Raw genomic sequence first — 12321 nt, forward strand, 5'->3', positions numbered from 1 at the left:
AAAATAAAGAAAAAAAGAGGAAAAAGCCTGTCAACCCACTGGTCTTTGCTCTCAGTCTCTGGCTGCCTTATTTAACTCAGATGTTTAGTGTCTGAAATTATACCCAACCTATGCATTTACATCTGTGCTTACACTAAATCTCGGACAGCTTCAGTTCAGTTATTTCTGTGGCAGAGCAATGTCATTCTGTGTTAGAAATGTCATTCTTCCAGTGCTGTTAGAGGAGTTGAGAGTGGAATGAAACCAGCACTGAAAATCTGGGATCACCCCCAGGCTCTCTGGAGCCTTGGACAGGTTCCACAGCCATTCCCTGAATTTCTTTTACAAGGCAAACAATCTCCACCCAAGGAGCATGCCATAAAGTTTTGGAAAAGCCTGGAACTCTTTGAAACTGTGAGGGCGTTGCAGGAGCCCAGCGTGGCTGGTTTGGTTCTGAAGACAAACAGGAGATGTGTAGAGGAGGTGTTCAGTGGCACATGGATCCCACAGGAACTGGTGCTGCCTCTTGACATCCCTAAGGGAGTTTGGAGGAGTGAGTGGGGAAGCTGAGTGTTGCAGGGGTGAGCTGAGTTTGTGCTGCAGCAGCAGCTGAACCTGGACTTGCTGCCAGATTTAGCGCTGGAGTTTTGCAGTTTTTAACTGGTCCATTTACTCTTGATTCCAGGCTAATCTAGATGAAAGCCAGATGAGTTCACCTACATTCCTTAGAGCTTTAATGACAGCAGTTTGTAAAGCAGCTATTATAGGTGAGTAACTTGCAGTGTAAACACCACACAAATCAAACCTGCAAAGAATTATTTGGTATTTTCAGGTTTATATCACATTTCCCTGCCCAAGGCTGGTTTTTATCACACACTAAGGCTTTTCCATCATTTGGAATTGTGCCTGAGAGCAGGGTGTCCCTTCCCCGTGTGACAGCCAAGTTCTTTGCTGGGTGTGGTGTTCCTGAGGTGACCCTGGTGTGTCCCAGTGAGCCTGTGGGAGCAGGGGTTTCAGACAGTGCTGGGTAATGCCAGGCTGTTTATTGATTTTCTTAACGAAGGTGGAAATGACAGAGATCATCATTAAGGCAACTAACATTTCCACTCCTGTGTCAGAAAAGATGCATGAGCAGCGTGGGCTGCGGGAAGAAGCCAGTCTGGGGCTCAGGCTTCTAGAGTTTTATATCCAAAGTTTCAGTTTTGGGAAGAAGGTTTATGTAGATTGCCTGACTACACAGCTGGAAGCACAGGAAAGGGAGGGCTCCTGAGTCAGACACGTGAGCCTCGGACTCTGGGGAGGGTTGAGTAAAGCACTGCAGCCAGAAACATCTACTCAGTTCACTTGGTTTTTAACTTTACTGTTGCCATCTGGCACAGCAGAAAGTGGTGCTTCTGGTCTGCTCTGAGCTGTGATTTGGGGGAGTGGCCTGGCTGGATTCCACCTTGTGAGGGAGGGGAGGAACAGCCCAGCTCCTTCCTCCTTCTGGGAACAGAATCTTGCTCGTGCCACCTAGTGTTAACAGAGACATGACATAGGACTTCATTTCCAATGTTTAAGGGTTCCCTGTTGTGTAAGGAAAATCATCCTCTGGTTTAAATTTTGAACTTGCTTCTGAGTTTTTTTTCTTTTGTTTTCAAAATATCACTTAGTTGGGTTCATGATCTACTTGAAAGCTGCTGAATAATTTATCCTTGTAGCTGATGGACTTGTAATGCCTACTTTTAATCTATTTTATATATAAATATTTTTATATATTTATAGTTTTTTTTAATATGTGCACCTTACGATTGTGTTTCTGCCCTGGTATTTTTAGGAAAAAAAAGAATTTTATAAAAACATTCTAACCTTCTAAATGCAGTTGCCTATGGAGACACAATTTGCACTGCAAAGAAAGGTTATGCTGCTTCTGCCTGTGTTAGAGCTGGGGTAACTGCAGGCAGTGGCTGAACTTGGGAACTGTAAAGGACCAAGACTTCCAGAAATAGCTATTAGCCAAAAATACCTGCTGTTGTTTCTCATCCTCCTTTTCTCTCCGCTTGAATATGTGTTTGTGATTGCTGTTTGCATAAATAGAGGCAGTCAAAGACCTGTCCCTGTTGCCTTGTGCCAAGCTGACCCTGCTTTCTCCTCTTCCCCTCAGTGGACTCTTCCAGCTTCCGAGTGGACACTGCTGTTATCAAACAGAGAGTGCCCATCTTACTCAAGTACCTGGACTCAGACACAGAGAAGGAACTACAAGCACTTTATGCACTACAAGCATCAATAGTAAAACTTGATCAACCTCCTAGTAAGTGTTGCCTCTGTGCTGGGGATTTGAGCCCACTTAAGGGAAGGGGGTTCTGATGGGAAGAAGATGTACTTTTCCTTACCTTGTAGGTAGCAGATAAGAGAAGCTGATGTGGGTGGGTTCAGTTTGTCTAGATCCCTGCTTTTTAGAGTAGCTCAGGTTCCCAAATGCTTGGCCAAAGGCTGGCTCTTCTTTTGGTTGTTCCTGTGAGCAGCCCCACAGAAGGAAGGTCAAACGTCTGTTGATAAAATGAAGCAAAAAAAGAGCAGTAAAAAATTACCTGTTGAGTTTGCAGTACCTGGGCATGTGAGAGCATGAGTGTTGTGACTGCATTGCTACTCCACAGACGTCTGTGGGCTTGGGGGGAATAATACATGTTGGTCAACTGGTAAGTTTTGTCCCAGAGATGCTACAGAAAACTCTTGTGAGACAAAAGGCAAGGGCATAGCCAAAAAAACAAGGATTCCCAGGGAATCTATGGCACAAAATCCAAGAATACCTCAAGACATCCAACACAATCATCCTTAGTGTCCTTTATGGCATTAATTGGGCATTATCTCTCCTGAATGAGCCACAAAAATCCGGGGTTGGAGGGAATCCAGATGTGTGGTCCAGAGAAGGTAGGCTGCTCTGGGTCCTGCTTGCCAGCCAATGTCTAGATAGCATATTCCCACAGCTGCTTTCCCAGCTTTCCCTCTCCTCTGACAGTGTCAGAGGGGTCAGTTTTCCCCCTCACCTGAGCATGAGCAGCCAGGAAGCAATAACTGAGTAAGAGCCCTTTGTTTTCCTTGGCTCGCCACCTCCTGTGCCAAGAGGTCACGTTAATCCCCTTATCTGCAGCCGGTCTCTGTTGCAGCCACAGCTGACAGATGTTCCCTCCCGTTATTCCATTACTGCAGATTTGTTGCGGATGTTTTTTGATTGCCTGTATGACGAGGAGGTCATTTCGGAGGATGCCTTCTACAAGTGGGAAAGCAGCAAGGACCCGGCGGAGCAGAACGGGAAAGGAGTAGCGCTGAAATCTGTCACGGCGTTCTTCACATGGCTACGGGAGGCTGAAGAGGAGTCAGAGGATAATTGAAACTTAAATACAGATTTAAAACAAACAAACAAAAGAGAAACAATTTAAGTATTTTTTTAAAAAGTTTCACGTCTTCGCCAATCACAGTGCAGCAAGGCCAATTCTCTCTCGCAGACCCCCCCTTGCCCCACACACGCAGGAGTGGGAGAGGTAAAACCCCATAAACACCGAGGTGATCATGGAGGCAAAAAGGTACTTGAAAACAAACCCACAAAAGTTAACTTCAAACCTGAGGGCGGGAGCACTAAACCAAAATACATGTATTATTTATAGAAAGTTTTTCTGTTTTAATCTTTTTCTTTTCTTTTTAAACAAGGACTCATACTTAGGAAAACACACAGCAAAACAAATCTGTTAGCAAAAACAAAAACAAGTTGAAAACTTTTAATTTATTATTTTAAGGACTGCAAATGCCAGTGTAATTTTTAAATTTGCAGTTTCTGTAAACAAATTGTATAATAGAACAAAAGCAGAGAAATAAATTTCCCTCCCCTTCATACGCACCTCAGTTTTGTTTCAAAGCATGATAAATAGACAAAACTTTGAAGGGGGTTGGGGTGAGCTAGATGAGGACAAGATCAATTCTTTTTTATTGTCATCAAATTTTTCTGCCTGCCTCTCAGCTTGCTTCAGAAATTTAAAAAGAAAATAGTAATCAAACCATACATAACCTTGGATCGGAAGGAAAATGCATTTGAGAAAACTGCTGCGGACCAGAGTGCTCCAAAAATAACTCATTGAAAACCGTGCTACCCTGGGGAAAAAGTACTAGTGATACTTTGAGAAACTTTAGAGCAACTTTAAGGCTTGTAAATACATAGAACAAATATTTAAAAAAAAAAAAAAAGAAAAAAGAAAAAAAGAAATTGACTCAATACTATTTCTTTTCACTTTCAAAATATAAAGAACAAAATAAAGACAAACATTGCAAGTTTAAAAGAAAGTAAAACGACTTCTCCTTTGACAGCTGCTGAATGTTTGCACCATCCTGAGCGGTGCTGGCTTCCTTGGCATGCATAGGTACTCGGGCCCAAATTGTGTACATATAGTGTGTGTCTGTATGTGTGACTACCAAAAACGAAGGGTGAGAGCAATTGTTGTTTAAAAAAAGAAAAAAGGGGTTGCTGTTGTGCCGAGAAGCTCCCTGGCCAGGGAGCAGCCCGTGGCTGCGGGGCCACGCGGGTGCGGTTGGTTCCGAGGCTGGGATGTGACCTCAGGGCGGACGGTGCCCGACCCCAGCTGGGTTGCTCCAGCCGTGCGGCAGCCGTGGTCTCGTGTAACTTGGACCAGTGGTGTCATCCGGGGACCCGTGACCCTGGGAGCTCCGGAGGTCGCAGCTGTGTGAGCCGAGATTCGCCAGCCCCGCTGTGCCCGCGCAGGCAGAGCCGGCCGGGGAGCCGAGCGCCAGCGAAGGCTGCAGGAGCGCCGTGGAGCCGGCCCGGCCCGTGTGCGCGGGGCAGCGCGGCCGCGAGCAGAAGCGCAGCCTGCGAGCCCTTCCCGTGTGCCCAGCGGGCCCCGCGCTGCTCCCAGCCGAGCTGCTGCTCAGGACGGGAAGGCCCTCTCGTGTCTCTTCAGCCACCAAAGATGACCTGCTGGCTCTCACTGTGAGAAGCGCTTGCCATCAAGAACTCTGCAAAGCTGGGGAAGCCCTGAAATGTGATTTCTGAACTGTGGGCCATGGACCGTGAGTAACCTGTGGAGCATTTGCTGGGGGTATCTGCACCACTGGCTGCTCACATGATGCTGTCTTCTTTCCAGCTGCTAAATCAGTTCTTTGGAAGAAACAAACAAACAAACAAACAAAACCCAACAACAAAAAAAGAAACAAAAAAAAAAAAAAAAAGGGAAGAAGGATACAAATACGTTTAATACTTTTCCTAATCTTACTTTTACATGTAAACAATTGCTGTATTTGCCTGAGGATGTGATCACCAAGGGGAAGGGAGGAGGTGCCTGGTTGTGGCCAGAGAGGAGATGTCCATGAGACACTTTCCCTGTTAACATGTTCCACCCCATGAATCTGAGCTAGAGAATCCATGGCCTAAAACACTAGAGCATTGTTTGGTTATTTTTTTTTTAGTAACAATAAAACACTTTTCTCTGATGTTTTGTTAAAAAAAAAAAAAAAAAAAAAAAAAAAAAAGAAAAAAGAAAAAATATTCTCACCGCTCATGTATCTGCGTGTACGACATCCAGCCGTGCCTCACCATTGGGCCCAGAGGTTTGGATGGGTTCTCAAGGTCTCCAAAAGGTCTGTCCCCCTACCCACCAGGGCTCCAGGGGTGTCTGTTAAATCTCTGCAGAAGGTCGTGTGAGTGCTTTTCTTCTAAAAGGCATTTCTTTGACCAGTACATGGTGGTTTGTAGCAGTTAAATAGTTGAATTAAATGGATGCCAGATTGTATGTAAATAAGGGTAAATGTTTGCCACGTCAGTGTAGCCAAAGGATGGAATTCCTCTCAGGGTGAGCAGTGTCAGAGCCTGCTGGGAACGTGGGTGTGCAACAGCAGAGCCGTGCAAGGACTGGTTTCTCTCTCCTTGCCATGGATTGGACAGGATAAACTTGCTGAAGAGCCTTTGAACAGCCCTGTGAGTCCAGTGTGTCACGGCTGGGAAATCTGTCTGGGGAGCTTTTCATAGAATCTTAGAATATGCTGGGTTGGAAAGGACCCATCAGAATCACGTAGTCCAGCTCCTGGGGTTTTTTTTGCCTGGGATCAGCCCTCCCTGGTGCAGGATGTAGTAGGCAGGTAGAGGAGAGGCTCAGGAGAAGAGATTCCTCTGCAGGGATGGTTTCTAGTGTGCACAAGGCCAGGTTTAAGCCAGTAGTAACTTAGACCAGTTGTTGCTATGACCCACAGAGCATTTGTTCCAACCCTATAGATTGTTTTAACTGATAAAGGAAAAACAGGGTCTCTAAAAAGTTCTCTTAACTTGCTGAGCATTCTGAAGACATTTCAAGCCAATTGCAGATGTTGGCATCTCGTACCAGAGGGTGACCATGATTGTTCTGCTGCATTTGGTCCCATGATGAGTTGTTGGTAGATGCCCTGAAGATGGCTGCTTTCTCAGAAGCGTCCAGGGCAGAGCAGAGAAGCTGTTAGCTAGGCCTGTATGCTTGGCTTCTTTCACACATTCTAGAGGGTTTAACTTTGGGAGCAGGAAGCTCAAAATCAGACCTCCCCAGAATGCTTTTGTGCCCTTAGATCCAACACCCCTGGCCCTGAGGCACTGAACCACCTGTATAGAGCTGGCTGCTGGCTGCAGGTTATATGTGAGGGCGAGATGCTGTGTGGTTGGAGTTGGGCCAGGAATGCTGGGCTCTACCTGGGGGTAAATCCCAATCCAAACACCATTGGGAGGTGTTTGGGCTGGCAAGTGCTCCAAGCCCCTGCTTCTCCCAGTCAGGCTGGGAACTGGAACTTGGCCTTTCGGCTCCTTGGAAGGTGTTGGCCTGCAAGCTGCCAGCAGAGCAGTATCTGAAGCCAAGCAGCATCAGCAGGAGCCCAAGCTCTTCACACACCACTGGCTTTTCATGAGGTGCCAGCCCCAAGGTTTGTATGAGGCTGCCCAAGCTGACAGGAACTCCAGGTTTGCTGTGCCTGGGGCCATGGGCAACCTGCAATGACTGTAGGGTGGAGTCTGGGGACCAGGAGGCTTCAGCCCAGAGGATCCTGCTTGGCTTTCTTCAGATAGACAATCTGCAAGGAGCCATTGGAGGAAAACCAGTCATGGGCAAAGAATAACAGCAAGAGATTGATTAACTCAGCTTCCAGAAGCATGACTAAATCACAAGGAGATCTCAGGTTGTCTACCTTTGATGAAATATTATGGTTTGCTGAAATAACTCCTGCTGCTTTAAATGCTGCTGTAGGGATGCTGACTGTGGAAAGCTTTGTCATGTGGCACCAGCTTCTCTTTCTCATTTCCAGCTGCTAAATTGTGCTGAAATGGCAACAGGAATTAAACCAGCTCCCACTCCATTCAGTCCTTTCCATAGGAGAATGTGTTCAAGTTGCTGGCCCAGCTGCAGGGATGGATATGCTGTGGCTGCAAATGGGAAGGAGGGGAGTAGGCGTGGGGAAGGCAATAGATGCTGTTGGTTGGGACATTTCGGTATTACTGAGTGAGGTTGAGAGAATGGTGAAGCTCTTGGCTGTCCTGTTGCAGCCCCCTGCAAGAATTAATGGCAGATGTTATCATAAGGCAGTTTTACTGCTAGCTCCCAGGTACAAAGCATTGAGGGTGGAGCAGAGCCCTGCTAGAAGGGGTTTATCACAGCATTTTGGAGAACAGCTGGAAAGGTGCTGCAGAGATCATCTTGGCAGATGGAGCTGGTATGTTCAGGTCTCACCTGTGAAGAGAAATGGGTCATTTTCAGCATTGCAGGGTGAGCTGTTCTGAAATAACACCTGGTGCAAATGCTCTGTGACATTACAGATGGCATGAAGTGAATAATCCATTGGTCCTGGCCACTTCCCACTCGTGTGAGTGAAGGGAATCATTCCCATGAAGGGAGTAGGCACTCAGCACCATCACTGCACGGATTCATGGAGATGGTCACGCTCACAGCTCTGTCGCACCCAGGGTGTTCTCATACACCAGGATCATAAACACAGGGAATTGCACTCATCTCTGCAAAACAGAAGTTGAATGTTTTATCTGTTCTCCAAGGAGATTAATCTGGTTCTCCAGGCCCTGCAGCATCACAAGGTGGATGTTCTGAGGAGCCTGAGCTGCAGCTGAGCCATCTCGAAGAAAAGCCAATAGACAAGATTTTCCACAGAGCGATGAGTGAGCCAGCTCTAGAGCTTTTCCAGCAAGAGCCATGACCAAAAAAGCTTTAAATTCCTGTTCAATTGTCTTCCCAGCAAGACTCACAGGCATGGCACTGCCCTCATATGGTGCAGAGGCCAGAGTCCAGCCAGGCTACTTACGGCAGGGGTGCGAGTCCACATGCAGCAGCCAAAAATGAGCTTTGTGGCTGCAAAACCATCCCAGCCAGGAGGTCTGGCAGCAAGTTACTACCTGCCCAGGTGAGGGGAGCAGCCCCTGCCTGCGGCTCACCAATTTTCATCTGAAAAAACTGTTTGGTAAGGAAATTCTCGCTGCCAGATCACTTATCTGTGGGGATATGTGGGTTTGGGAGAGCTCTCCCCGCGTGCAGTGTTGAGTTGGTGGTCTTCAGCTGCTCCTTGCTTAGTGGAGGTGCCACTTCACGTGCCTGCTTTGGGTAAAATAAGTCATTACTGTAATGCCAGAAGTGGTGTAGAAAAAGAATCACAGCTTCCAGTCCCTGGTCCTCCAGTGATGACAGCACCCACCTCATTAGCACTCAGGATCAATTTCAAATTAGAGTGTTTCTAGAAAAGCAGCAGCCTCTGAAGGCTGCTCAATCCATGACATTTTCCTGCTTCAAATTCATGTTGGCTCCAGTGGTGTTTCTATTCTGCACTTTCTCCAGAATGAAACAAACTTTCATGTATTTAAGTGTATTTTTATTCATTTGCTAGATCCGATGTAAAAATGGGTTGTTTGGTTTGAAAATGCTTAGAGGAACGGGATACCTCTTGGAAACAGGGGAATATTTGAAAAGATAAAGATAAGAAAGTAGAACCTTAAGGGGTAGGTGTGAGAGGGGCAGCAAGGGAGATCAGCTGAGAGGTGGTGTAGAGTGACACTGGAAAAAGTGTGGAGAATTATTAGGAAGCTGGTAAGAAATAAAGAGATCAAAAGTGATATCTTGAAAGACATGAAGAGGTAGAGAATATGCATTTTGGGGATGAAAGCAGAAGAGGAGTGATTTTTGCATAGAATTAAAGGAGCTACAGGGATGACAGTAAGACTGCAGCTGAAAAAAAGTAAAGATGTTGTTCTGTTGATCATTAGAGATGCCTTTGGTGAAGTGAATCAGCAACAAAGTAGAAAATAGCAGTTTAAAGGACTAAAAGTCCCTATTTCTACAGGACATGTAAAAGGGAAAAAATCCCTTCATAAGTAAAGTAGAAGTAAGGATTAAAAAAACAGCTCAGGCATAAAGACAGGAATTATGTGTGTGTCTGCAGGAAGGATATCACCACCAGGTAACAGCTCCTTGTGTAATGCTTATTTTGCTGTGGGCAGAAAGCCTCTGGAAGTTTGTGTGTGGCTCAACAAGTGAGAGACCCAGATCAATTAAATGTTTGGTTCAGTGATGGTTATGGGATTGTTGTGCTTGGCATGGCTCCCTGTGCAGGTACACAGGCTCAAATTCTCCCTGAGCCAGGTGGCCTGCAGGTCAGAAGGAGATAAAAGGCTTCCTAATATAAATGTCAAAGCTGAAGTAAAAGTGGAAAAGCAGAAAATCGACAAAAACTTGGGTGGCAACACTGGAGGCAAAGCCTGAAGGTATTCAGAGCTGAAGTTTGGAGCTGCAGGTCAGTGTTAAAACAGCATTTGGCAACAGAGATGCAGCAGGGTCAAGACTCTATTGGCAGAAGATGATTTCAGCAGATGCACAGTTTGACAGAGGTAATAAAAAAATGTAACAATCGTGTGGCAGGTAGAGGTTAAACCTCACAGAAGGGTGCTTATTAAACTCAGAAGTGTTCACTTTAAATAAAAAAATGTGGCAAAGTGGGGAAAATACGAGTTGGTGTGGGGTAAGAAAGTCAACAAAATAACCCCTGGAATGGAGTTTCCATTGGCAGATTTAAAACATAATTCAAAACTGTATCTAAATGAGAAACAAAACAGCTTCCATGTTTCTAGGAGAACAACACCTGGCATTGCTCTGGACACTGGGTGGAAACAGTAGCATCCCTGAGCAGCAAAGTTCACAGCGACTCCTTGGGAACAGAAGTGACGTGTCTGGATGACCCGCAAGCAGCACAGCCAAAACCGAAAGCTGTGGGGAGGCTTGGGAGACCTCTAAGGGACAGCAAGGTGGAATCAAATTGAATGATTTTCAGGGAAAGGAACAGTTGGAATCTTACTAGTCCATTGCATCTGCGGGCAGGAAAGGTATTGGGAAGGCTTAGTACTTATTAACAATGCTTAGTACTTACTAAAAGTGTTTAATATTTATTAGAAGTATTTCTGATGATGACAGTGCTTGACACCATCACAAACAACTCAGCTCCCTGCTGCAGTCTGATTCCTTGGCCACGGATTTCCCTGTTCCTTCCTCCTGTGCTGGCTCTGAGGAACACAAATGACACAAACCTGCCCAGAAAGTGGAGCAGAGGAGACAGAGCAGTGGGTTGTGATCCCAGAGTGTGGCTGTAAGGAATGTGAAGGGTTTGCTCTTCCTCTCTGGGATGGATTTTGAGGTAAAAATCAGAGGAGGAGACAACAACAGCTTTTCTCCTCTGCTTGTAGCTCTGTGGCTACACCGGTGCTGGGACACATCCTTGCAGTGAGCAAGGAAGTGCTGCTGGTCTGATTTCATCTTTTCCTTTTTGGTGTCTTAAACAACAGCAGTAAAGGAGTACATTCCCTTTTCTTTCCCTCTGCGCTACCTTTCCCCCCTGCCAGAGAGGCATCACAGGGGGAAAAAAAGCCAAAGAACACATTTTTCTGCAGTTGCACAGGGCTTGTTTCACACTCAGGCAAGACAGGAATGTTCAGCAAAGTGAAGCCATATGTCTCAGGCACTTCCAGGGCTGTTTGACTCCACATCGCAGGGATCATCTGGAGTGGAGAAGACTGAACAGGGCCAGGCTTTGCTCACAAGGCTTTAGAAGGTGATATCCTCAGGTGTAGTAAACTTAGAATAGTCACCTTAGAGAGCTGGGAAAAGCTTGGACCAGAAGCAGGCCTTACTGCAGAAATAAGACACATCTTCAGCGCGTTGAACGTAAATGCTTCTAAAAGGGCTCAGAGGGATTTCCCATCACACCAGGGATAAAAGTGCCTAAATAAATGGGTAAGTGCCCATATGGTCTTCAAAGTGTGAAAACACAGATGAGGAGGGAGGTTGGCAGGAGATGGGTAAAGGTTACATGCAGAAAACAAAAATGAGAAAACTGCTCAGACAAGAGACAGCAGATGAAATGCTGTGCTGTATCAGGAGTCACTATCCCTGGAGCTGTGCAAAATGTGTGGATGTGGCACTTGAGAACACAGTTTAGTGGTGGCCTTGGCAGTGCTGGGGGAAAGGCTGGACTCAATGATCTTAATGTTTTTTCCAGTTTTAATGATTCTGTGATTCTAGGCATGCTTATGGCAGAAAATAAGTGTAGGTAGGGAATTGAGGAGTTCTACCTTAAACTCAGGGTTAGGTAAAATAGTGGGTTTTGAAGGAAAGAGGGAAAAAAAAGAACCTCCATGGATCTAGCTAAATAAAGTAAACTTAAAGCAAAAGCATAGCAAGAGGCACACAAGACAAGCTTCTGTTTTTTACCTCTCAGCGTATCTGCACAGCCTTGAGATTACTGCAACAGTGAAGATACAAGTGTGGGTCACACCTCAGCTCTGCCCTGCCATGATAATCCTCACCCTGAGCAGCGGAGGCACAGGTAAAAACTGCCTGAAACAGAGCAAAGCATCATCAAGAAAGGGATCTTTCCCACATGCGAGAACTTGTTGCGACAGAAAGTTCCCAACTTGCAGCCAGACCTCAGCACTGGGACTGTAATCATGTACACTGGGGTGTAATCGTGGCAGGCAATAATTACACAGTTAATTAGGGATTGGGGTGAAGAGGCTGAGGCAAAAAGAAGGCGGCAGTGGGGATACTGCAGAGCGTGGGAAGAGGATGCAGCTGGAGGTGATACAGGCTGGAGTGCTCCGAAACGGGAATTCACGGGTACCCACAGAATCACAAAATAGTTAAAGTTGGAAGGGACCTCTGAAGAAGACCCCATTCAAAGCCCTGCAAAGGCAGGGTCACCTGGAGCAGGTGACACAGGAACACGTCCACGCGTGGCTGAGGAGGCGGCGGCGTGGTCCCAGCCTGGCGGGGCTGAGCTAAGGGCCCGTCGGGACGGAGC

The 12321-nt window shown here is 46.3% G+C and overlaps 1 protein-coding gene across 8 annotated transcripts in view; it reads left to right on the forward strand.

Moving 5' to 3' along the window:
• The window catches only part of EIF4G3 (eukaryotic translation initiation factor 4 gamma 3), a 131053-nt gene extending 127127 nt beyond the window's left edge, over positions 1–3926 (forward strand). For all 8 annotated transcript variants that reach the window (XM_056507995.1, XM_056508000.1, XM_056507996.1 and 5 more), the window contains 3 exons: positions 665–746; positions 2123–2269; positions 3169–3926. In XM_056507995.1, the coding sequence (XP_056363970.1) occupies positions 665–746; positions 2123–2269; positions 3169–3350 (411 nt within the window). In that variant the 3' untranslated portion in view covers positions 3351–3926. The remainder of the gene's footprint in view (positions 1–664; positions 747–2122; positions 2270–3168) is intronic.
• Positions 3927–12321: the final 8395 nt, after the last annotated feature.

Source organism: Oenanthe melanoleuca, chromosome 21, assembly GCF_029582105.1.
Source record: "Oenanthe melanoleuca isolate GR-GAL-2019-014 chromosome 21, OMel1.0, whole genome shotgun sequence".
NCBI classification, from domain to species: Eukaryota; Metazoa; Chordata; class Aves; order Passeriformes; family Muscicapidae; genus Oenanthe; species Oenanthe melanoleuca.